Source organism: Bidens hawaiensis, unplaced genomic scaffold (genome assembly GCF_021521415.1).
Source record: "Bidens hawaiensis isolate Kalapana, Puna unplaced genomic scaffold, B.hawaiensis_p1.1 tig00026611_1, whole genome shotgun sequence".
Taxonomy (NCBI): Eukaryota; Viridiplantae; Streptophyta; class Magnoliopsida; order Asterales; family Asteraceae; genus Bidens; species Bidens hawaiensis.
In genome coordinates, this window is record NW_027494277.1 from 183465 (window position 1) to 211351 (window position 27887).

Here is a 27887-nt window from a genome sequence, read left to right on the forward strand (position 1 = left end):
TATTTGAAGTACGTGACTATTTTTTTCTAGATCTTTCTAAACAGTTTCTTAAATTTGTGACTAGCTTTAGAATACCAATTGGAAGGAGAGTTAGAGGGAGAATGAATGATTGGTTAGATATATGGGTGCACAAAGTTGTATATAGCTTAACGATGGTGGTGACGTACAAATCTTGACCATAGTGGCAAAAAATTGGGCGGCAATGGCAACGTATACAAGAACAATGTGGCAATACATTTAGATGGTGGTGGCAATGATGATGTGGAAAACGATGGTGGTTATCTAGACCGCAGTGGAGAGTGCAATCAACACACGAATTTAGGGAGGGAGGGTGGGCAGGCGTACGCTGATGACATGAGGAATGAAGTCTCTGAAGAGAAACAACGAGCGATTTTGGACATAATGACAACACTAGTTTTTCAAACTAACTTTAGAAAACACAACAAAACGTTATGATTTTGGACATAATGACAACCCACAAAAGGAATGTTGCATACACTTATTGTAAGTTTGTAACCAACCATGACATAATTATAGGTCATCGGCTAGTCGCCATACAATGTTCCTTTTGCAAGTTATGTCGGGATGGTCAATAGGTATTAGATTATTACCTTTGATATAACGTTATATATAGTAAACTTTCATGATTCCCGGCCTAATTTTTAGGCCGTTTTAGCAGTTATAGGGTTGATAATTCAGACTCAATGTGAGGGCATCATTGAAGTTTAAAATTTATATTAACAATATAATATTTACGTTGAATCCAAATTTAAATAAGGTAAAACAATTGAAACTGATAAGTTTAAAATTTTAAATTAAGTCAATGTGTATAGTTTGTTTAACACTAGGATGAAGATTTTCGTGTGAAGTTGATTTGAATTTTATTACACAAGTTTTAATTTTTGCATAAAAAAAATTACTAGAACGAATCAAAGTAACAAGCCGAGCTAGTTTAGTTCACACTACTAGTTCACTACATAAAATTATTAATATTCACAACATCAAACTATTAATATTCACATTCACTAAACTTTGCTTTTCAAAAAGAGAGCATGCTTAGCTGGAGTTTGTATGAAATTCCATTTTCTACTAATCACCATCACATGTGTTATATGTTTGTTGTTTTATGTAGGGTTGACAATTTATACCCGAGACACGAATACACGACATATACTTATAAGACTTTAACAGGTTACAAGTACGATCTTAACATGTTTCGTGTACTAAACAGGTAGACACGAATTTACCTGTTAATTTTCGTGTCTAAACAGGTAAAATACTTGTTAACCTGTTAAGTATATGTCAAGTATATGGTTAGATTTTTATAATTAAATATATATGTAATTATAAGTTATCCTAAACCCTAAATTCCTAAAACATTCTCACTCTCTTCTCAACCGTCATCACTCACCACTCACGAGCATTCCCTCTCTGACTTTTGTTTCACTAAACAGGTTGTCAAATATGTGTTTATAAACAGTTCTTATCGTATATTATCATGTATACCAGGTAGTAACATGCTTGCGTTCGTGTTTGGGATACATGTACACGATAAGTTTTCATGTCGTGTACATGTATACAAATTCCGTATTCGTGTCTTATCGTGTACGGGTATACACGATATGTTAGCCCTAGCTTTGTGACGATGTGAAAATTCATGTAACATTCAAGATCTCATCATTTGTTTTTTGGTTACTTGTGTAGAAGTTTATGATGAGGTCTCTCAACCTTATAAATATCTTCTGTACACACTTTTTTCTATGATTATATATATATATATATATTAAAAAGCATCATCTGATGCACTCACTAAAAAGACTATTCATGAAAAGTCTAAATACCAGCCGTTGATTTTTTTGGTTGTCACCACGTGGAATCATCTTCCTATCCTTTCTCTCTGTATCTTCTTTGCAAAATGGTTGTGTGACCTCAGCTGTACTTCATCTCCTACCCTTCCAAACCGTAAATCAGTATCACCATGGTATTATGGAGCACCAACTATAGACAGAGAACGACAACGATTCGTCGCCGGACTTTGCTTCTAGGCGACGAAAGCGGCGGTTATGATCGACAGCTGGCCCGGTTGAGATGGTTCAAGGTGAATCCATTCTTCGTCGACAAGACGGTTGACATGGTTGCGTTAACGCCAGTGTTTCTCAGCCTCGGTGTCTTCGTCTCCCACCTCTCCCACCGTGATATCAAAGGTAACGCTTTTTTTTATATGAAGATTTTGCTAATTGATTGCTTAATTTCACCTCACCCTGTCTATACTAATTAGACCTAATTTAGTTTTGCGTTTGATATCATTGTTGGGTTTCAATGGTGGTTCGGAACAAAAACGGTCAAGTAATTTCAAACCCGTTTTAGTTATAATTTCGTTTCGATAGATATTAATCATTATTAATATACAAACTTAAACGAACTATAAAAACGCAGCGGAATATAAACGATTAAACGAACCAAAAACCGAAACCCAAAACCCGGATCCGATTGCAACTATGTACGAGCACGATTAAACAATAATAATAAACAACCATAGATAAAGTTTCAAGCTTTTATACCTCGGTTATCGAAACCGGGAAGACACCGAGGGCTTAAGGAAACGTGCTAGACGAAACGACACAATCAAACGAATCCAAGCAAATCCGGCAGCGGTAAGCAGTGGGGAAATTTCCGGTGGCTTGTGGCGACAACGGCGGTGACAAGCAAGTTCAGAGAACCAGCGGCAGCAGCAAACAACTACAACAATAGTGGCGGCGTTTTTCCGGTGACCGGAAAAACGTCCGGCGACTATTAAAGATGATAGTGGGCTGTGGTGGTGGCGCGGAATGACTGTAGCAGCTAAACAATGATGGTACAGTAACAATGAAGGTCACCGGAAGTCTCAGATGGTCGGAAATACCCTCGTCGGAAAACCGGCATACGCCGGAATCATACAACACTCGCCGGGGAGGAGCTGCGACTTGTGGCTGAACTACATGGAGGCACCAGCAGCTCGTCGGTAGTGTAAAGGGCGGTTGTGGTGATGATTGGACGGTGGCTAGAGGTCCAGTGGCCCGGAGGTGGCGGCTGCCGGAATTCTTAGGGATGGTGGCTAGGGTTTTTTTTGTGATAAAAATGATTAGGTTATACTATGCATATATATAGTATACTATATATGGAAAATATTTTAGGGTTTAATCAATCTTAAACCCATTGGGCTTAAGCCCAAATACCAACTAAAGCCTAAATCACCATCTTATAATTCTTACAGATTGTATCGGGCCCAGTTAACGTTTAAGTGGGTTTATATTTCGTTACCCCCGGTGTAACTCATACCGGGTCATATTCGGGTCGGTCCGCGTTGACTTGACCTGAACCGACCATTAAATCCAACAGTTTCCCACTTGGACGGATTTGGGTCAAGTATCACAACGCTAACAGCTAGAGGCGTTCTAGCTACACATAGTTGTACCCAACCAAATATGACATTTTTAAATCCATAACCAAAAATCTTGGAATACCTTATTGCAAGATAATGAATTTATAGTAATCATTGTCATCTATCCTTTCTGTATAAGACATTAATTGAACATTGAGACATGGATCAAATCAATCTCATAAAGTGTTCAATTATTGTAATTCTCGATATAGAGTCAAAGTGGTCCATTCAAACACTCAGTAAGTTTGGGTGAGGCCTCACACTTTACCAGTTTGAATCAACGAGGGCGCCAATATGTCTAACTGTTACATTTTAATGTAAGAGTACAGAATCCCATCTTGACTACATACAACTCCCACTGAACTCCAGAACATTCCCAATCAATGCCTTTATGGCTGGCAGTTACGCAACAGCGGTTGACATGATCAAAGAATATTCATCGGTAAACGAAAGTTCTAATATGTATCTCAGGTCTTAGGATACTAAATGAGCATACTATTATCAAAACATCTTATGATCAAGATCCATGAAGATGATTTGATGCGAGTTACATCCAACGTCATTCATAATGAGGTCTGTGAGTTTGGAAGTCAACTGCTTGAGTCCAAAGTCAGAATAGTCTTAATTCAGAAACGTTCCCACGAGTCTGATCGACTACGGATAATTTAGAATAAAATATTCACGGATTAAACGTATTAAAATGAACACAGTTGTATTATTCAACGTTTGCATTTAACCATTAAATCAAAAGTGAACAGAGAAGTACAACTGATTAAACGTTCATACATCCAAATACTAAATCAAAATAAATCACTAGCAAGTCTAAGCCCGATAGCATCTCTATGCTTGTCCTGAGTCATCGGCTTAGTGAACGGGTCAGCTAGATTTTGATCTGTGTTTACTTTGCTCATTATGATGTCACCTTGTTCCAGTATTTTTCGTACATAGTGGAACTAAAAATGTGCTTGGCCATGTGATGATAATTGGGCTCTATGGCTTGAGCAATAGCACCTGTGTTATCATATATTATGTCGATCATTTTCCTAAACTTGGAATTAGATCGAGGTTGGCTATGAATTTCTTCATCCAAACAGATTATGAGCGAGAAGCATCTCGGTCATTTTGGAAGTTAGCGTCAGTGTAACATCTTACAGTGAGCTCCTCTTCCACTCCTCCAAACACGCTTACGAGACGTCAGGTCTAGTGCATAATATAGCGTTCATGACAGAGCCAATCGCTGAAGCATATGTAATTGCTTGCATGTTCTTTGTTTCAATGTCCGTTGCCGGAGATTGGGATTAGCTAAAACGGTTCTTTTAGCAATAGAACAGCTCTTATCTTGGAGTTGTCCATTGAGAAGCGTGTCATGACTTTGCTTATGTATGTACTATGACTTAGCCCTAGAAGTCACTTAGATCTATCTTGGTAGATCTTCTATTCCCAGAATATATGTGGCTTCTCCAAGATCTTTCATTGCAAAACAAGATTCCAACCAGTGCTTAACTCCTTTAAGCATAGGAATGTTGTTTCCAATGATCAGTATACAAGATGAGGAATGATACAGTTCTCCCGCTAGCCTTTACGTAAACACAAGGCTCATCTTCATTTTTGATAAAATCAAATTCTTTGATCAAAATGAAGATTCCAGCTACGAGATGCTTGTTTGAAAATCCACTTGTTCCCTATTGCTTGACCTTCGGGGGTAGCTCAATCAAGTTCTATACTTGATTGTCATGAATAGATTGCATCTCGGCGTTCATGGCATCTCGCCATTTCTCAGATTCCGGATCCAAGATTGCAGATATGTAGTTAGTAGCTTCGTCGCCAGACTCGGCTACTAATAAGACTTCTGGACCATCCAGATGCCATAGGTATCTAGGATTGGGTGCGAGAGTCCTACTACTTCTGCGAACGCTCGTGTTCATGTCTGATGTATCAGCAACAACAACTTGTTGATCAGACACTCTAGCTTCTCAGCGGTTGTTTGTGGTTCTTGAATTTCTTCAAGATCGACAAAATAATCTCCAGTTCCACGATCGAGAAATTCTTTCTCGAGGAAGTGGTCTTTCCTCTTGATAGAAATCATATTTGTATCAGGATGAAAGAAGTAATAACCGCTTTGGTAGTAGTATTTGACGAATGCGGGAAATGATCATAAGGGCGAAACTCCAAAAGAGAGTGAGGCAAGTTGGTTCTACACATCATCGATCAAACCATGTTTAGCAAAGTTCGATTCCTCCTCTCGCTCACGCCATTATGCTGGGGTGTGCCAGGTGGAGTGAGCTGTGAAACAATTCCACGCTCTTTTAGATGAGTGATGAACTCTGAGCTGAGATACTCTCCACCTCGATTTGATCGAAGTATCTTAATGGTTTTACCAAGTTGGTTTTCCACTTCGTTTTGAAACTCTTTGAACCTTTCAAAAGTTTCATGCTTGTGTTTCATAAGATACACATAAGCGTATCGACTACAATCGTCGATAAAAGAAACGAAGTATCTTTCATGGTTTCTAGTCATGGTTCTGAAAGGTCCACATACATCAGTATGTATGAGTCCTAACAGATCTCTTGCTCGTTCACTTTTATAAGTGAAGAAGTCTTTGGCGAGTTTGCCAGCTAAGCAAGACTTGCAATTGTCAAAAGAGTCCGGTCCATTTGATTCAAGAATCCCTTCGGATTGGAGTCTTTTAACTCTTGTCTTGCTTGTGTGGCCAAGTCGGCAATGCCATAGAAATGTATCATTGATGCCAGATCTGATACGTTTCGAAAGATTATATACGTTATTATTAGTTTGAACATCAATCTCTTATATGTCATTTCGAGGTTTAGCCTCAAAATAAAAGATATCATTTAAGTAAGCAGAAATAGCCATGCCATTAAAACACGTACTTAAAACCTTGTTCAAACAGTAAAGAAACTGAAACGATGTTGCTAGTCCAACCAGGAGCATACAAATAATTATTCAAAGGAAAAACTAGGCTAGATGGACAAGTAAAATGAAATACTCCAGTTGCCAGAACTGGTACTCTCTTCTCATCTCCAACGATGAGTTCCATGTTGCCTTTATTCAGTTTCCTCCACTTCTCAGGCTCCTGCAAGACATTAACGATGTGGAAACCACATCCGGTATCAAATACCCATGTGTTGCTAGAGACAGTGAAAAGTTTAATAACGTATATGGAAATACCTCGAGAAGAGCCTTCACCATTGGCTCTCTTCATCTTGATCTCAGCAAGGTATTCGGGACAGTTTCGCATCCAGTGTCCCATTTAGTTGCATCGGTAGCACTTGCGCTCCTCAGGGGGCGGCGGTGGTATCTTTGGAACCCCTTTGTTAGCATTGGTGGCACAAGGGGCAGCAATGGTAACATTCTTCTTGCCTTTACCCTTATAACCCCGGTTCTTGGGATTAGGCTTCTTGACACCAGCAAATTGGATCATCAGAACTTGATTGGTCCTTGAAGGAATGTTCATCTCAGCCGTCTTGAGCATGTTGTGAAGCTCCGGCACTGTCTTCACCAAACCATTCATGTTGAAATTCATTACGAACTGGTCGTATGAGTTGGGGAGAGAGTTGAGGATGAAATCAGCTGCCATCTCATCAGGCAGGGGATAATCAAGTTTCTTAAGCTGATCGATGTGCCCCTTCATCTTAAGAACATGTGCACTGACGGGAGACCCTTCTGCCATCTTGCAACTAATGAGTTGTTTCATAGTGTCGAATCGTTCTTGACGGGCTTGTTTCTAGAACATGCCCTTGAGTTGCTCAAGCATCTCATAGGCACCAAAGTCTTCTAAACCTTTGGCAAGCTCAGAAGTCATGGTGGCTAGCATAATACAGGAGACCTCAGCCGAGTTATCCTTATGCTTGTCAAGAACTTTTCGAGCAGCGGCTGTGTTGTTTTCAGGCTCGGTTGGAACAGGTCCATCGAGAACATAAAGGCGCTTTGCCATGGTGAGAACAAGTCTCAAGTTGCGGTGCAATTCGATGAAGTTGGTACCGTTCATTTTATCCTTCTCAAGGATAGTCTTAAGGGCGTAGGGTGAGTTTTCGTTTGACGACATATGATAAATTAAGCAAAAGTAAATTCAGTTAGTATTTTCGACGTTGTAGTCCTATTATTAATGACCCAATAACATTAATGAAATAGGAGTATGAGAATCTGGCTTCCAGTTATTAAAGGCAGCTGTAGCACACAACAATAATAAGTGGTTAGGCAGACTGACAACGATTGCCAATTGTGAATAAAGCACAACTCTCGGTTATGAGGCCTATAGAGAGAACGATTGTCTGTATAGATACGTTTAGCCTCATCTTTGCCCACTTTAAGTCTCCAGACAGCTTTAGCACGTAACAGGAGAGTAAAGTAATAGTTTTCCTAGTATAGTGACGTGTGAAAGGGCCGGATGTGTCAACGAAACGCTTTCACCTTGATGGGATAGGCTAGAAAACAATTGCAGTGCTGTAGCTCCAAACACTTGAAATTTCGCAGTATGCCTCAAGTGTGACTTGTAGTAGGATTGACATAAACTATTGGTTTTAAATTGGGATTAATTTTAAAATTACCAAATAGAGTAAAAGTCAAATTTTACTGTATTTATTATCGGAACGAATAGATGAACCCTTTCATCTCTCAGGACACTTAGTTTTAGATAACCTATTAGAAACTAAGTTTGTCACGATACGGCTAACCAATTTTAAGTTAATAGTAATCTATTAAGTTATTAGTTTTGGAAATCAAAACGCTTTTAATTTGCAAAAAATTATTGGTTAATAAAATATTTATTTTCAAATTTATTTGGTATTAGGTCGGTGATATTATAATCCTATTATAAACAATCCAAGCAACCACAATAGAAAATAATAATATGTAAATCCTTATGGCCAAAAGGTGATCGGTCTCGCTAGAGCCAATTCGGGAGACCGATCGGGTAAAGGGGTTCACAACACAAAACAACCACAAGGGTGGACTTCTTCGTGCATCCCGTCATCTTGCCCGAACTCCCACTAACTTCAAGAAGTTCTTGAGCTCGTCCTCGGTTATCTTCGCGTCTTCTTAATTACAAATTTATAAACTAACAATAATTTGTCCTATTACAAATTTGAACCATCTTTATGGCCAAAAGAAAACCGAAAAATAAATAATAACCTTTTACAACTTTTGAATCAACCATATGGCCAAAACAAGCTCAAACACCAAACACAACCAAACATAGGTCGGGGCCGGATTTACATATTCAAAATAAATAAAATTTCGGGTCGTTTTGAGTTGGTCAAAGAAAATAAACAAAACTTTGACCAAATCTATAATCACCCGAAAATAAATCTAGATCAAAAACTTTAAACGATTTAAAGTTTAAGATGTAGATCCGGTTTTAAACGAACCGGGATCGACTCGTACGTTGTAACCGCGGCTCTGATACCACTGTTGGGTTTCAACGGTGGTTCGTAACGAAAACGGTCAAGTAATTTCAAACCCGTTTTAGTTATAATTTCGTTTCGATAGATATTAATCATAATTAATATACAAACTTAAACGAACTATAAAAACGCAGCGGAATATAAACGATTAAACGAACCAAAACCGAAACCCAAAACCCGGATCCGATTACAACTATGTACGAGCACGATTAAACAACAATAATAAACAACCATATATAAAGTTTCAAGCTTTTATACCTCGGTTATCGAAACCGGGAAGACACCAAGGGCTTAAGGAAACGTGCTAGACGAAACGACACAATCAAACGAATCCAAGCAAATCCGGCAGCGGCGGCGGCTAGCGGCGGCGGTGGCGGATTCCGGTAAGCAGTGGGGAAATTTCCGGTGGCTTGTGGCGACAACGGCGGTGACCAGCAAGTTCAGAGAACCAGCGGCAATAGCAAACAACTACAACAATAGTGGCGGCGTTTTTCCGGTGACCGGAAAAACGTCCGGCGACTATTAAAGATGATAGTGGATGTGGTGGTGGCGCGGAATGACTGTAGCAGCTAAACAATGATGGTATAGTAACAATGAAGGTCACCGGAAGTCTCAGATGGTCGGAAATACCCTCGCCGGAAAACCGGCATACGCCGGAATCATACAACACTCGCCGGAGAGGAGCTGCGACTTGTGGCTGAACTACATGGAGGCACCAACAGCTCTTCGGTAGTGTAAAGGGCGGTTGTGGTGATGATTGGACGGTGGCCGGAGGTTCGGTGGCCCGGAGGTGGCGACTGCCGGAATTCTTAAGGATGGTGGCTAGGGTTTTTTTGTGATAAAGATGATTAGGTTATATTATGCATATATATAGTATACTATATATGAAAAATATTTTAGGTTTAATCCATCTTAAACCCATTGGGCTTAAGCCCAAATACCAACTAAAGCCTAAACCATCATCTTATAATTCTTACTGATTGTATCGGGCCCAGTTAACGTTTAAGTGGGTTTATATTTCGTTACCCCCGGTGTAACTCATACCGGGTCATATTCGGGTCGGTCCGCGTTGACTTGACCCAAACCGACCACTAAATCCAACAATCAACACCCTGTGCACATCAGTACATGCACCGATTTCTTAAAATTAGTGTTATGTAATCAATTAGAACAATTATTTTTTTGTATTAGGTTCCTGATATTGAGCGATTTGATACCCATTAGTGATCAGAAGAAAGATACAACATAATTTTTGCTTGGAGGTAAATCAACTAAGCATTAGGATACTTCGATTATGATCAATATTTTAACGATGATCATCTAAGAAAACCGGTGTGGCAATGTATTATTTAGCACGTGATAGAATGCGTTCAATATTTTCATGGAAGGCGACAAGAATTTGAATGCTCATGCCAACGTTGGAGTTTAGAACCATCCAAATTAATACGCTAGGTAAGGTTTATCCTTACTCATTTAAATAACTGCATTTATACATTCATTGGACGTGTGGTTTTACAGACAGGTGTATTTTTGGCATAAATGTGGTTAATTGCTCCCTTTTTAAGTTTGAATTTTCATAAGATGATGACTAATTTGCTTGAAAGTCAAAGGTATGTTGGTGTTGAACTATTTAGTCAATAAAAGATTATCTTGAATTAGAGGCTAATTGTTATATTATGTTTTGGATTTGTGAAAATAATACACAAAGCCATCAACAGGAATTTAAGAAACACTTTGACATTTCAAGTTACACTAATGGCAAACTTTCACAAAGGGCCTCTGCATGAGTTGTTAGGTTTGAAAGGCAAGTCTTTGGAGCCAATATAGACAGTTCATTTCATACCTGCGAACCGATAAATACGTTAAGTTATCTATTATATTATATATTTTACGATACGTCTTTGTATCAAACTGACGGTGTGAATAGTTTTGGCTTTTTACTTTCCACTCGTTATAGTTTCCTTCACATTTTTATTCACTTTGATTTCTTTATTAAGTGTTTATATAAGAAGATTCTGTTTTACATTATGTTTTAAGCATAATACTCTAAATACTTTTAATCGGTAATTTATATTATGAATTTTTAATGTAAGATACATATTTTTTTTTATGTTTTCACTCCACTTGCTAACTTTGGGTTTGTTTTTATCATTGTTTGTATTGATTATGTATTGTTATATATAGGGATGGTTTGTGTAGCGACTGTTTTAAATTTGTATGTAACTCTAACGTGTTAGGTTTTCAAATGTTGAGTCTTTGCATGTAAGTTTTCTAGCCTTTGGTGCTGTTAATACTTGGGTAGCTGTTATAGAAATAATTTGTAAGTTTCCTCTGTTGTTTTTTAGGTGTTATACACAACGTTCATAGGCCCAACAAAAGTTATTAGCTGTCGGTGAAGAAACCGCCTATGTAATTACATTTGTACAGGTAATAGAGGCAAGTCTTGAGACCGCATTGATTAGGAGTCAAAGAAAATAAGAAGTGGTTTTGGAAAATGATTTAGTTACTTCATTGCATGTAATTTTGTTATCGATTATAATCGTGTCTTACGAAATAGAGAACTAACCGTATATCCACCATTGTAAAAGACGATCTTTAACATTTCAACGAGAGTGTCATAGCGTTTCAAAGTTGGTTGTTTTCTCAAGATTTTACGTCTCCGCTGCAGCGCGCGGTTCAAAAAACTTGTTCACATAAAAACCAAAAATGCATTGATAGTATTTTAAGTGATACACTTCTTATTACACCAAATTTATCATGTCCAAGGTCAAAATGGGACTCGACTATGGTATCACCACCCCTCCTAGTTTATAGGCTCGATGAGATTTGCCCATCATCATTGATTACATAAAGAACATGCATGTTACTGGTTTGACATAATATACCTAGGGATGATATCGGTACCGTACCGGTAACGACCGGTCCCGGTCCCGAAAATCCGGGCACCCGAAAATCGCAAATTTTGGTACCGGTATTGAAGGTAAAAAATCGGGAAATACTGGTACCGATACCGAAACTTAAAACTTTGGTACCAGTACCAATCGATACCAGTACCGAATTTGCTCATCCCTAATATCAACTAGTAGTGTTCTCTTTACGCGTCGAAAGCTCATTATTATGTTTTTAGTTACATAAGTGAACACTTCTAATGATGTCACTTATCTTGAAAAATCATCTCATTTGATGACATTTAACTATGAAGTTCGTCCCCGTCTAGAAACAAAACACATAAAATGCACCCATGATATTTGTGATAAGACATCTCTTATAGTCTATCATATATCTACATGGTTCAGGACCAATGTGTAACATGCTTAAGATGTCATACCCTAATTAGAACACAACTTTAAATCTTGATCTCATGGTTTAAACTGAGAAAAAAGTGTCTTATCATTTTTTCCTTTTTTCAAATTGTTAAATATTTGAACTAGAGCACATGCTTTTGGTTCAAACGACAATGATCTAAGACTTGGAATTTATTTTATGAAATTTTGAATTCATGATTATAGGCTTTATATGACTTTGAAGTATAAAACGATAGATGCACATTGATTATTTGTTATACAATGTTGATGGGTCTTTTGTGGCATTTGGTGGAGAGCTTTGATGTAGATATTGAGTCTTGTTCTGACGGTATAAAACAACAAAACATAACTCACGCCGATGCTATTTGGTACATTTTAACCTAAAAAAACTTGAAAGTGTCTAATCTATCTATCTATAATCTATAATATATATAAACAAAAATATAAAAATCCTACGTGTCGCGATGTGTTCGCTCCCCATTTTTTTAGAGTCATCAGATTTGTTTGATTTTTAAATGGTGGCTTCTGATGCATTTGACCCGAATTCACAGGTATGGTCTTACCTATAGGTGATCAAATCGGGTTGGTCAAAGGAACCGGAACCGGTTCAGAACCGGTTCCATTAGTCAACATCACTGTTTAAACCGGTTCCATGGTCGAACCGGTTAGGGAACCGAACCGGTTCCCCAACCCTCGGACTCGGAACCGGTGGAACCGGTTCTGACCGGTTCCTAAACCGGTTCTTACACTGTAACCGGTTCCAACCGGTTACAGTGTAAAATATTATTTTTTTTTCGTTTTTCGTTTCCGCTGCTTGTGTAGGTGATGATTTGTGTTCTTCTGATTTCTGAAGAGGCTCATGCTACTTTTGTATCGTGTTACATTTGTTGAGTTTGCTATCGTGTTACATTTGTTGAGTTTGCTACGCAAGTCAAATGCTGAATTATAATCAAGAGCGGTGTTATACGATTCGTATTTGTATAACATGTTAAATAAAAAAAACAATTAACATAAAATTCATTTTATTTACTTTAAGAAGTTCAAAAAAAAAGGTTACATGTTTTAAAATATTCAAAAACAAACTAACAAAACATTAAACTTATATTTTGTGACATATTATTTCTATAAAAGCCTTCTTGTTCGTCGTAATTATTGAGTGGCGATTTATTCATCAGAATTACTTGTAGAAACGCCTTCTTGTTCGTCGTGCACTCGAACATCAAGTGGTGTTTCGTCTTCCAGAGTGGTTACGTGTTGAACCCGATCGATTGAGTCCAAGTGATCCTTCAAGCAAATGCACATCTCCACCGACTCCGAATTCAGTCTTGTTCTTCTCACCGATATTACCCTGCCACTAAGAGAAAAAGCAGATTCCGAAGCTACCGTAGAAGCTTGGGCGGTTAGTAAATCACGGGCCATGGTGGCAAGAATCGGAAACTCGGTTTCCTTTACCTTCCACCAAGCCAAAACATCAAAAGTGCCATATTCCTCTTCGGATAAACCGGTAGAGAAATCATATGCACTATACCTTCCTAGTTCGCTTGAAGGGGTGTTACCCCTTTGTTTTTTAGCCGTTACGTTGCGAACGGTGTTCATAAGGCTAATCATGGGGTCTCGTACTCTAGGAGCACTTGAACTTGATGAAGACCCCCCCGGCGTAGGCATGTGTATGTTTGACCCATATTTATTTATATAAAAGTCATACATAAATTTAAAATTCAAGTTAAAATCATTTTGTGCCTCTGTTGAAAAGTTTGGGTCAACTTCATGCATATCTAAGGCTAAAAAAATTTCGTCTATCACACATTCAACCCCCGTAACATTTAACATTGGGTTTAAAGCGGCGGCGCAAGTAAAAATCGGTGGCAATTCAAGAAAGTATTTTTTTAATTTAAACTTCATTGGTAATATGATGTTTGAAAACATTGGACTTTTATTTTCAAATTCTTTAAGATTGTTAACGATTAAAAATAACTCCGAAAGAACCAAGGGACTTGTCGGATAATACGTTCCCGATAGTTTCGTAGTTGATGTTTTAAAAACTTCAAGAAAAGTCGATAAGTCATTGATAATTTCCCATTTCTCATTTGAAAAGGGGATTGCCAATAACATTTAAGAGTATGACGACTTACGTGAGTGTATTGTGGTTGAAGCGTATCTCGAATCATGGCGGTTAAGCGAGGGTTGTCGAAGTGGCTAAACGGCAAAGCTTCTTGAATCACAAACTTCGCCATACGATCTTGAACTCGATCAATTTGGTATGTAAATATTCCGCCTTCACTATCCATTTGCGTTTGTTGCGACTCGACGTTCTGTTTCAACGCCCTGCAATACGGTCTTTCGATGTGTTTCTTCAAATTTGAATTCGAAAGTGGGTTTAAATAAATCCCACAAAACTTGCACCGAGCCTTCAATGAATGGTCACTCAATTCAACCAAATCCCAATTGCACTAAATCTCTTGATTACGATTATGAGGTACAATACGAACGAAACTTGGTCCGGCGGTGGAACCTTGACCAACCGATGATTGTGAGGCAGCCATAACAACAAATATGAATATAGAAGAAGAGAAAACAAGAGATTAGAGAACTCAGAACGTTGTAATAGCGTTTTTTTGTATTTTTTTGCGTTCGGGTTTGCGTTTTGAGTGTTGTGATGAACCCATTACACTAAATACCTATTTATACTAGTAGTGGGGTGTTTGGGGAGCCAAAAAACGGCCATTTTTGATCCCAACGGTCAAAAAACGGCCATAAAACCGTTTCCCAACGGCTAGAACCACTCCAACGGCTATAACCGGTTCCGAACCGGTTCCGGTCGAACCGGTTCCAGAACCGGTTCCGGTTCCTACCCGGTCCACCTCCAAACATGTCAAACCGGTCCCGGATCGTCGGGTTGAAACGGAAACGAACCGGTTCCTACGAAAAACGGGTAGGAACCGGTTCGGTTCCGGTTCGGTTCCGCCGAACCGGTTCCAGGAACCGGTTTTGTTGTCCACCTCTAGTCTTACCAAACCCAAATATTCCTTAAACGAGTTATAACATCTCATTAAATTAAAAATTATTCTCACCAAATTATTGATGTGAAAATCCTATAAAATAGGATATTCTAAAAATTATTATATGACTTTTTTTTTAAAAAAATATTATTTATAATTAACAAAATATTTTATAGTAAAAAATAAGCGGGTCTTGGGTCTTTCCAAACCCAGATAACTTTTAAACCGGGTTATAACATCTTAGTTATTTGTAAAATCTTTTTATCATTAAACTCAAAGTATATTATAAATTTCATTACAATAAATAAAATTAAACCCAAAAAAATATATAAATATTAAAAACGAGTAATGTAAAACAGCCCCCGTAATACGGGGGATAAAAACTGGTAATATATATAAATGAAAGCTCAAAAATCTTACGTGTCGCGATGTGGTCGCCCCCTTATATTGAAGCCACCAGATTGCTTAATTTTTAAATAAAAACTTCTCATGCATTTAACCCGAATTCACGAGTATGGGTCTTACCAAACCCAGACATTCCTTAAACGAGTTATAACATCTCATTAAATTAAAAATTAATCTCATAAAATATTTGATACAAAAATCCTATAAAATAGGATATACTAAAAATTAATATTTGTTTAAAAAAAAGATATGATTTATAATTAAGAAACAATTTTATATTAAAAAAAGAAGCGGGTCATGGGCATTACCAAACCCATATAACATTTAAACCGGGTTATAACATCTAAGTTATTTATGAAACAAATTTCATCATCAAATCCTAAGTATATAATTATTAAGTTCCTTACAATACATAAAATTAAAATCAAATTATATATATATATATATATATATATATATATATATATATATATATATATAAAGAGAGAGAGAGAGAAAATAGTTCAAATAAAAAACAATTGATTTGTAAGAAGTGTGAGAAGACTTTAAAATAAAGTACACCACCTAAATATGACACTATAACATGTAAATAGAAAACTATACAACTTTTAGAAACTACCAATCTCAACCACTAGATATTAGATCCAATGGTATACATCTATTCTTATGTTTCTCACAAAACTATTGTTTTTTACATTAACCCTACCCTATATATATATATATATATATATATATATATATATATATATATATATATATATATATATATATATATTAGAAACGAGTAATATAAAATAACACCGTAATACGAACGAAATTTTTAATATCCTATGTGTCGCGCTCTGGTCACTCCTCGCCCTCTCTCAAACCACCAGATTGCTTCATTTGTAAATGGAGTCTTTTTATGTGTTTTAACCGCTTTGAGGGTATGAGGCTTCTAATGAAACCCGGATAGCCCACAGGTCATAACAACGCATCTTAACATTTTCCTCTTTCCTCTGCATGCGAGACCTTGCTCACACCCACCTTATCGCTGGTGTGGATTGAAACAAGGAGAAGACTGAGCGAAAGTCATGGTGGATTGAAAGTCTTTCTCTATCTTCACAATTGCAAAACCTTACTTTTCCATAAACGATTCCATGGTGCGATTTCATCGCTTCAGCAACACATTAATTGCGCACTAATTTTGAATCTTTTTTTTTTGCAGACATCTTTTTTCTTATTATTCTAATTTTAAATTGAATTCAATAAGTAAGTTGTATCATTGCCCCTAATTTATATGTATATCTAAAGCTAATTGGCTTTTGTTCTATATTTAAGACCGGGCTTTGTTAACTATTAAAGATTCATAGTTCTTTATTAATTAGGTTTTTTTGTTAAAAAAGGTTTTATGACATATATTATTATTATTATTATTGTATTCAGTTTCAGAAGGTTATTTCCGTTAGTGTTCTGATTAGGGTTATTTTTCGTTATGCCTATGTTAGTTATTGAAGTTGATTTGAGGTTTATGATCCTGATAACAAACTCATGACAGGATAAGTTGCTGGAGCTTTACACCCTTCTAAATCATGTACATTTATTATTATTATTATTATTATTATTATTATTATTATTATTTTGTATATAATTTGAGGGGTTTGTTACAATGGAACTCTAATTGATCAAGAAGAAAACCATCGTTGTTATTCATCGATGTTAAAAGATCTTATTCTACAAGTACTATGTATTACAACTATCAATCTTTGTTTCTATAGATTTGACCACATCCAGATTCGTCTTGATATTATGTTAGATGCTTTACCGAAAAACTCCAAAATTGTGATATACAAATTTATGTTTAATTTTAATTAGAGACTTCAAGCTGAAGTGAATTAGGTTTTGTTTACTTTCAAAGTTAAAGTACCAGATTATTGAATATGATATCTTTAAGGTATGTTTGGTATATGGTAATGAAATAGATGAGGGAATGGAATGAACATGGTAATGGAATGGACAAATGAATGAAATAGATCATTATCAAACCATTGTTATGTTTGGTTACCATGTAAGAATGGAATGATTAATCATGTTATTATAATAATTATTATTAATATTTTTATTAGTAATAATAATAAAATAAATAATTAAATAATTTTAATAATAATATGAATATTGATAATAGGGAAAATTCTGTACATAGTCATTTTTAAGAGAGAGATTTTGAAAATAGTCCAAAAAGTTTTGGATTCCCAAAATAGTCCTTCTAGATCTATCTCCCACGTGAGATTGGGATTCGTGACGTGAGTTTTGGGTATCCTATCACACACTGACACGTGTCATTTCACAAATAAAGTTTCATAGAAATTTGACTTGGCCGATAGTTTTCAAGTCGAAATAGTTTTCTGAAAAACCATAGGCTTTGAATGAAGGTTGTCCGTCACGTGAGGTTTCGAAAAAGATGATTTTCGCGATTTTTTGAAATGCATCTCCTCGGACGCATTTCAAATGAATTTCGTCTATTTTTGCATAAAAAGACGTGTTGTCAAAAAAGATAGATTTTGTTACAAAGTATTTTAATTCGATGGTTTTTTGATGAAACTTATCTGTTTTTGCATAAAAAGAATATATATTAGAAAAAGTATATTTATCCACCCACCGCCATCATTCACCACCCACCGCCATCATAACCACCACCACCCACCGCCCACCGCTATCATCCACCACCCACCGCCATCATCAACCACCACTGCCCACCGCCATCATCCACCACCATCACCACCACCGCCACCGCCATCATCCACCACTGCCCACCGCCCACTGCCCACCACCACCACTGCCCACCGCCATCATCCACCACCATCACCACCACCCACCGTCATCATCAACCATCACTGCCCACCGCTCACCACCACCACCACTGCCCACCGCCATCATCAACCACCACCACTCACCGCCCACCACAATCATCAACCACCACCACCCACCGCCATCATCCACCACCACCACGCACCGCCATCATCCACCACCACCCACCACATTCTTAACACTTGTCATATTTTTAAAATTTTTATAAAAATCTTCTAAGGATATTAAATTCGTTGGGAAATTATCATTTTTTAAATTTTTTTTTGAAATTAATCTAACAAAACTAAGTTCACTGAAAAAGTATCATTTTTTCCATCTTTTTTGAAATTTCACGTAGTAGACGAAATTCATTTGGAATGCGTCCGAGGAGATGCATTTAAAAAAAACGCGGATAACGATGACTTTGAAACCTCACGTGACGGACAAATTTCATTCCAAAACAATGATTTTTCAGAAAACTATTTTGACTTGAAAACTATCGGCCAAGTCAAATTTCTATGAAACTTTATCTGTGAAATGACACGTGTCAGTGTGTGATAGGACAACCAAAACTCACGTCACGAATCCCAATCTCACGTGCGAGATAGATTTGGGAGGACTATTTTGGGAATCCAAAACTTTTTGGACTATTTTCAAATTCTCTCTCTTAAAAAGGACTATGTACAGAATTTTCCCTTCATAATAACTAATTTTTCGACCCTCGTGCTGCAACGAGATCTTTAAACTGAATAAAAATAATCGTAATAATGTTGAATCACGTATGTGCGTTGTGAAATGTTAACTCGTCAAATTTAAAAAAAACTAATATTAATAATGTAGTAATATTTCTAATATAATAATAGTTATATTAAAATATACAAAACAATAATGAATAATAAAATAATTAATAACCATAATTGAAAAATAATAATAAAATAATATCATTATAATTATATAATACTAATAATGATTGTTAACTCTTTTAGTTTTTTCATTCCTTGAAGGAATGGAAAAAAACACCCATACCCAGAAGAATGAAATTCCTAAAAAAGGAAGGAGTTTCATTACTTATGGAATGATCTATTCCATTCATTCATGGTAACCAAATAAGTTTTTTTGCATCTCTTTGCAATGACTTATTACATTCTACCTTCTAATCCTCCACAACAAATACTACCTTAATATTTTGGGCTAATCACCTCAGTAGGGTATTCTGGTGGAGTTTGACTTTAATGATCAAATAATTATTTTGAAAATTTAATTTCATGTTGATTGTTTTAATTTACTTAAGTACTTCAGTGGGGTATTCCAGTAAACTTTGGGTTTCATGATCAAATAATTTCTTTTATGCATATTGGATATAACTTATTTTAAGGATTTGTAAATTGTTTTATCTCCTGATTTATTTGTAGATCATAACTCACTTTAACCTAAATGCTTATTTAATTTGCAACGTTTTTTTTTTCACATCTGTTTGTTTGACTTTTGGATTCATATGGTTTTGTTTAATAATATATTTTTTAGATAACGATATTGTTGGTGTTTGAAACTTCACTTTCACTTTCAACTCAGTATATATTTTTTTCACATCTGTTTGTTTGACTTTTTGGATTCATATGGTTTTGTTTAGTAATATATTTTTTAGATAATTATTTCTGTTACAACAATAGTATGATCACTACCATAATATGTTTATTAAAAAACTAAAAAGAAAATAATCACTTGTAGGTAACACCAATTTTCTATTACAAAAGAATCCCAAATGTTAAATCATTTGACATGATTAAAAAATCTTATTTCAAGAACATTGTTGATGTTGTTTTGGGTAGCGAGTAACAACTTACTAATATTTTATCATCATATATCAAGCATGTTGAAAACAAGGTCAATTCTGGAATTATTATCTTCATGCATCAATACAACAAGTTCAGAAAGTTAAAGTTAAGGTGTTGGTTTCTTTTTCAATTGATACGAGTCATACATCATAAGCGGTCCAGTGTTAACAAGAAGCGTATTTGATTGAGATTCGGCCATAATGGAGGTTACATATTTTGTTTACATTTAGACCAAAATATTTAGCTTCGTCTTTCAAAAAATGGAAAACACTAGGCCGTTGGCATAATGGAATCCTTGGTATTCCAATGTACCTTATCATTACTTTGTTCATGATCGTTCATAAAAAATAAGGGTATGTCTGTGTGCATTCATGTTGGGTCATTTAAAATCTAAATGAACTGTTTGTAATGGAAATGAACAAGTCTAATACATCACATTTTATCCAGAAAACGCATCTAAATTAGTGGCTTAAATTATTTCATTCATTTTAACGAGCCCTTTTTATTTTCATATTTATGTATATAACTACTTAGATGCTTATAAAACATAAACGAACGAAAATACATCAACGTAAATAAATGAACATAAATGAACGAACATAATTGGATGCTCTCGAACATAAATGAACAGACATAATGCATGTTCATGTTTGTTCGTTTTTTAAATAAACGAAGATGAACTTCCAGCTAAACAGTTCGTTAATGTCCGGTTCTTTTATAGGCTTAAATTAGCATGTAAGCTGATTGGAAATACATATAATGGTTATAATAAATAGCGTATATTTTCATAGTAGTAACTATAGATATATTTATATAAACGCTTTTAGAAAACTTTCTACAGTTACAAGCTCTAATTAACTATACTAGAAGAAAGAGTAAAACATAATCCTAAAAGGGTTATATGGGTCACACTGGTTAAAAAAGTTGTCTGGAATTTATTGCATTGTGTTTTTGTAATCATGCTAATGGGTTCGCGCAATCCGACCTAACCTTGACAGAATTTTATGAATGCATTGGCAGAAGATGAATGCTATTTTAGCTCCATTGTATCCTCAAAATATAATTCTTCTGATAAAGAAGATACAACAGGTATACGCAATTTCTTTGTAATCATGCTTTGTAATGGACTGTTTATAAACGAGTTATAATATCAACTTCATATTTGGCAGGATGAGCCATCAAGGTTAAAGCTTGTATTATCATTTGCTTCATTGAAGTACCATGTGAACTCTAGAAGTTAAGTGACAGATGCATATTAATAGTTTATCTTCTTTTTAAACTTGTTGGCTTGACTTCAAAAATCAAAATTCACTCAATAAAACATATATAAAATATTTTTAGAAAACTGGTGGTGGTGGTGACTGCCATGGTGGTGGTGGTGACAGTGCAATATGTCACACAAGCATGCCACATATATGTCAAATAAGAATGTCACATCATGAAAACTAACGACGTTAGGATTTTGTTAGTCAGGGTTCATTGGTAGAAAAAAATATGATAAAAGGTGGGACTGTCATTAGTCATTTCGTTAGTTATGATCGGCATTGGCCAAAAGTTAATAGTTGAGATTAGTTAAAACCAATATATTATTTTAAAAGTGGTTGTAAATTGTTATTGACACAATGTTTGATTAAATAAACTAAGAACAAACACTAATCCCTTCATCAACCTACGAAACTTCCATTTAACAACAAAATTCGTCCTAATTAAGGGGAATATTAACTTAGTGTTTATAATTGTTAGATGAAACGAAAAATTTGATAAAGAAGGCGAGAAAAGAGTTTCTCAAAACGGTTTGTTATCATTATAGCGTCACTTTTAAATGACGACTTCCGTTTATTACCCATTTTAAAATATAAAAAAGAAATAAATCTATAAAACTTTATAATGCAAAAATTTATGTATAAAATATTAAAACCGTATACATTATTAACAAAATAATAAATTTTTAAAAACTTAGTTTTTATATATGATCATGAAATTTTCGTTAATAATTCATAAACTAATATAACTTCTATTATATTTGATAAGAATAAAAACTAATTAACAAATTAAATGTTCTTTTAATACACATCAATAACTAAATTACAAAATCTAAAAATACAACAAATACATATAAAATAATAAGAAAATCACAAACTAAACATCGTACTAGAAAAAGTATAATAAATTAATAATTCACCAAAAAATAAAATGATAACACATGACGTACTCATTTCAGATAGACGTGGAACTAGAATTAGCCTATAGAAATTCAAATACATCAATTTATTAAAAGCTTAATTCACTATCAAGCACAAAATACATATTTTAAATAACAAAAAACAAAATGTTGGGCTAAATTAATTGACAGACACATAAGAGCCCATTTTTGGTGATCCATTAAACAACATATACGTTCTACATCACCAACAAACCGTAACAACTCAATATAAACGAAAATAACACAAACCATATAAAGTTCTTTATGCATTCATGTATACTAAGACGAACATTCACATCTTAAATAACAAAATGTTGGGTCACGTTAACTACTAGACCAATGAGACCCATTTGAGATATAAACAAAAAACAAAACAAACTATACTTTAACTACAACTAATATATATATATAACATATTTTATAAGTTCATGCAACCTTTAAGTTTAATATCTAAACACATCTTAATTGAAAAATATACATAAACAATAATTAAAAAAAACAATTATAAAAAAAACTAAAAGTAACCCGCGTAACACGTTGGCTAAAAGCTAGTTTAAACAATAAAAGATGATTCTTTTAAAAGGTTACACAATTGACATATAAGGTTTTCAACTTATAACATATTTTGGTTTAACATTAACTTCCATTAAAACAGAGTAAAATTTATGAAAATGACCATTTTATATTTTTGCAAACCACATGGAATATTTTTATACAAAAATTATAAATAAGTAATGAACCCCCCCCCCCCCCTATAACATATGTAATTAAATGGACGATAGAGGACACATGGCAAAATGGACATCTAGGTGGTCGGATGACTCCATTGGAGCGCTCATCTAGTTTCGGATGGTGGAGAGATCTGTGGTTGATGCCTCATTCGAACTCTATCCCACACCCTGCTCGAGCTCGTTTAGATTTCCAAATGCAAGCACATAAGCCCCTCTAACATAAAAACAAAATATTTGCTGCATATGTCATGTTAAATCTCTATCCATTTTTCAAACACAACCATTTATTCTTCAAGGCCATGCTCACTAAACGCCCTTTGGAAAACACACATATGTGTGTATATTGGGTGTTTGATAACGGACGTAGTACTGAAGAATAAATGAGCATGCTTGAAAATAGTTGGAAAAATTTGATGTAACAATAACTTAGTAATGAGTGTTTAAAAAGGACTTGTTAGATTTGCTATTAATTAAGATGGACAATTGGTTTCCACTGTTTAACGCAGATATCATTGAGGCATCATCAATCTCTCTCTCCCAGTCTCCCTCTTGTTCCACGACTACTCACACACATCATGTACACACCATCACTCTCTTTACCGCTAGTTTTCACCACCACGCAAAGATATCACCGTTGCACCATGTCATTTCATTTCTCCGATCACTCGTCAGTCAATTAGCACTTATGGGTTTTTACATTTTTAAATAACTTATTATTTTAATTAACAAATAGTAATTTTATAAAATTTATAGAGTTTTTTTTTTATTTTTTTTATAATAAAAGTTAGTATTAAGTCTTAAATATGTAGGGTGAGATCTACTGGTATAAATAAAATCAATCAACTAAACATACGAATAAATAGAGTAATTAGAGTTTTAAACTAGTGTAATTATGTTATAAAAATAATATAGTGTAATAATAATTACTCTAGTCCAAAAATTATAGCATAATTACTCTAGTCTTACGATCAAAATCATTTTTAAATGTTTGTCGGTTTGTGTAATGTATGTAATGTGTATAATTAACTCTTGGAAATGGTATTATGAAAATATGATTGTTGATTTATACGGGCCCGAACATCAACATGACAACATGTATGTATATTTGGGCCGAAACCGGAAACACCTGATAACTAACCCGAAGACCGGAAGAGACGACGGCGATACACCGGAATCCGGCTAATAAAACCCCTGTTCCCTCCAAAATCACCAATTCACCTTATACTCTCCACTTATCTTTCAAAACTCAACGCATTATTACATCTATTAACAGATAGAGCCACCGAAAAAACACACATCGGTTGCTTGAAGCTTGCCAATGGCAGGCGAGTACTTAAACTCCGTCGATCGATTCATAACATGCCAGTATTTATTTCGTTAATGCTTCAGTTAATTGAGGTTTCGTTATCGTTTGGTGTGCAGGTGGACAGACAGATGGAGAAGATAAGGTCTCACTGGAGCTTACTGAAGAGATTATTCAGAGCATGGAAGTAGGCATGGCCTTCCGTGATTACGTAAGCATCATTTTCTGTATCTGAATTTTATTCATAGCTGACAGTTCGTGATCACTGCAATTCTAGGGTTTCAAAGCTTCTATAGGTTATATATATGCAGCAGATGATGTTGTTAGTACTTTTAGTGGAATATTATTATATGCAAAGTAAATCATGTATAAACTTGTAATATTAGCGACGGTTGATATTGGTTTCTATAAATAACACTTTAGTTTAGTGGAATGTCATCAATTCAAATTCAATATCTGCAAGAAGCCAACAAGCTAACCTATTATATAATATATAGCAGCAACTGTGTTTAACAGCTAGGTTCGACTTCGTTACTTAACTTCAGAATGTTAATATCATTTCTGGTTACTGTTTTGTTTTGTTCTGGAACTGGAATTTGTTTTTAGCTTTGATTTTATTGGTGTTAATATCACATGGTGTTGTTGATAAGTGCTAATATCTCCAATGAATTCATTTCAACTGAGCTGACTTCAGTATTACTTACAAGTTACAACTGAAGCTATATTCTTGGTTTTGTATTATCTTTTTTTCTGTTGTCATACTGAGACTCAAGTGGAAAGTGGTTAGTGCTTTTGAGGTTTATACTTGATAATGTGATTTTCATTTTCCCGATCATGGTCCGTATATCTGTAGACATAAGTTGATTTATGGTCATGATGTTGCACTATAATTTTACTGTCCAGTTAATTGATATACTGATACGCAAATCTTTTTAATTGCAGAGTGGTAGGATAAGTTCAATGGATTTTCACAGGGCTTCAAGTTATTTGGTGACTGCTAGTGATGATGAGTCCATTCGACTCTATGATGTGGCTAATGCAACGTATGTTTTTTGTTTGATATCTGTGAATTTTCTGAAACAAGGAATAAGTTTCTGTAGCACAGCAGTAAATTAAAATAATTAGTGAACTTATATGTATAATTGACTACTGTGGTTGTATATAACTAGTGAACTTATATGTATAATTGACTACTGCGGTTGTATATAACTAGTGAACTTATATGTAGTATAGTGTATACTTAATATCCAGTTGCTGATACAGTGATTTCTTTATTGCAGATGTTTGAAGACGATTAACAGCAAAAAGTATGGAGTTGACTTGGTGTCCTTTACTTCACATCCCACGACTGTTATATACTCCTCCAAAAACGGATGGGATGGTTCGTATATCATAATAATCGTTTTACGTGTGCTTTCAGTTAGTCCTTAATCCTTATTTTATTTCATAGTGCAGAATCTCTGCGACTTCTCTCATTGCACGACAACAAATACTTGCGCTACTTTAGAGGTCATCATGACAGGTAGGGTCCCACATCATATCCCATTTTACGTGCTTGCAATTATAGTACTGAATTGACCGGCCAACTTTTTGTGTCATTGTTTTTTCTAGGGTTGTCTCCCTCAGTTTATGTGCACGAGCAGAACATTTTATCTCTGGCTCTCTTGATAGAACTGTTCTACTCTGGGATCAAAGAGCTGATAAATGTCAGGTTGTTTTCTATATTCTACAACGTTGTATGTGTATATATGTATGCATGCATATTCTATGAAACTAGTTGATTATTTATGGATTTAGGGACTTTTACGTGTACAAGGAAGACCAGCAACAGCTTATGATGATCAAGGGCTTGTCTTTGCAGTTGCTTTTGGAGGATCGATAAGGATGTTTGATTCACGTAATTATGAAAAGGTTAAAAATACTGTGTTTTAATTTTTAATTCAAACTGTAAGCAAATATTAAGTTTGTGAAGTTTGATCTCGTGAAGGGTCCTTTTGAAATATTTTCTGTTGGTGGAGACGTCTCGGATGCAAATGTTGTCAAATTCAGTAATGATGGTAGACTTATGTTGTTGACAACTAAGGACGGGCATGTTTATGTACTTGACTCCTTTCGTGGTACACTTGTGAGTATTATTTATAACTATAAAATTCTTTGAATAGTCAAATTTGATTTCAATTCATATATAGAAACGTTTGAGGCTTGTTTTTGTACCTTTTTTATGCAGCTAGGCACGCATAATGTAAAGCCGGTCTCAAGTAATTCTACTTTGGAGGCCTCTTTTAGTCCCGAAGGATCGTTTGTTATATCAGGTGAAATGCAAATCCTCTATAATAATCAGTGTGTGATGGATTCTAATCAGAATGTTATTTTGCAGGTTCGGGGGATGGCAGCGTTTATGCTTGGAACATTCGTAGTGGCAAAGAAGTATGGTTCAAAGTATTATTATAATCAATTCAGCATTTGTTATTTATTTTACAAAGTTATTCAAAGGCAGACGCTTATTTGTGTCCCAACCTAATTCTTTACAGGTGGCTAGTTGGTTGAGCACTGAAAACGAACCACCTGTCATAAAATGGGCCCCGGGCTGTCTAATGTTTGTTACGGGTTCTTCTGAATTGTCGTTTTGGATCCCGGATTTGTCAAAACTGGCAGCATATGTTGGAAGAAAGTAGAAAATATATTTATGTTTGATGGCTGTCTTCAGAAACAGGTACCACCATTATCTATACAGCTTCAATTTCCTGCCAACATCCTGTATAAAACAATGATGTTACTAACCTGCTATTAAAGTATTTGTTTTTGTAATCACATTTAATTTAAATATTTAATACATTAACTAGTAGGCATGGGCATGGCCGCACCTTGCATTAGGGGCGTTGATAATATTCGAAACTTATAGAAAGAAACGAAACATTAAAAATTTCATGTCGAAATGCTAATAAAATTATGTATGTCGTAATGGCAAAACTGGACTAAAAAAACCGAAACCGTAATAAAAGCTAACAGGTTGTAATGGTAAATTCAGATTTTTTAAAAGTTGTGAGAGTAAAAACGAAAATTATAAGCAGATATGACGGGCTATACCTTTGTGTTTCGATGACTTTTACATTATCTATCAAGCACAACTCTGTTTGAATGAAATTTACATGGAAACATATATAAAAATAATAACTACGAAGTAGTACATTTGTAGTTTAATAAGATCTGTATTTTAAACGTTACAAAAGATAAAAAAAACAAAAGAAACGGAAGAACTGAACTGAACTGAACTGGATAAGTATAGGGTGTAAAGGGTATCTATAGTTAAACTTCAGGAACTAAAGTTTCAAATTTTAATTGTAATATTGATTAAAATTTAAAAAAATAAAACAAATTGAGCCGACTGTAGGTTGATGAGCGGTTAAAATGAATAGTGATTTCTCATCACATATAAAGT

General features: G+C 35.1%; 1 protein-coding gene across 1 annotated transcript; it reads left to right on the forward strand.

Moving 5' to 3' along the window:
- The first annotated feature begins 1978 nt into the window (after nt 1-1978).
- LOC143573694 (protein ANTHESIS POMOTING FACTOR 1-like) lies at nt 1979-27362 on the forward strand. The gene is made up of 11 exons (XM_077058501.1): nt 1979-2204; nt 24544-24659; nt 25391-25491; nt 25729-25829; nt 25904-25970; nt 26060-26159; nt 26246-26359; nt 26436-26573; nt 26676-26760; nt 26826-26875; nt 26980-27362. The coding sequence occupies exons 1-11, from the start codon at nt 1979-1981 to the stop codon at nt 27121-27123; spliced, it is 1242 nt and encodes a 413-aa protein (XP_076914616.1). The 3' UTR covers nt 27124-27362.
- The last annotated feature ends 525 nt before the right edge of the window (nt 27363-27887 follow it).

What these genes read in the sequence shown, in the direction of transcription:
- LOC143573694 (XM_077058501.1), top strand. Translation starts at nt 1,979, where the DNA reads ATGGTATTATGGAGCACCAACTATAGACAGAGAACGACAACGATTCGT. An exon ending in CTCCAAAAACGGATGGGATG is followed by an intron (nt 25,830 to 25,903) that starts GTTCGTATATCA and finishes TTCATAGTGCAG; the next exon opens with AATCTCTGCGACTTCTCTCA. An exon ending in TTTAGAGGTCATCATGACAG is followed by an intron (nt 25,971 to 26,059) that starts GTAGGGTCCCAC and finishes TGTTTTTTCTAG; the next exon opens with GGTTGTCTCCCTCAGTTTAT.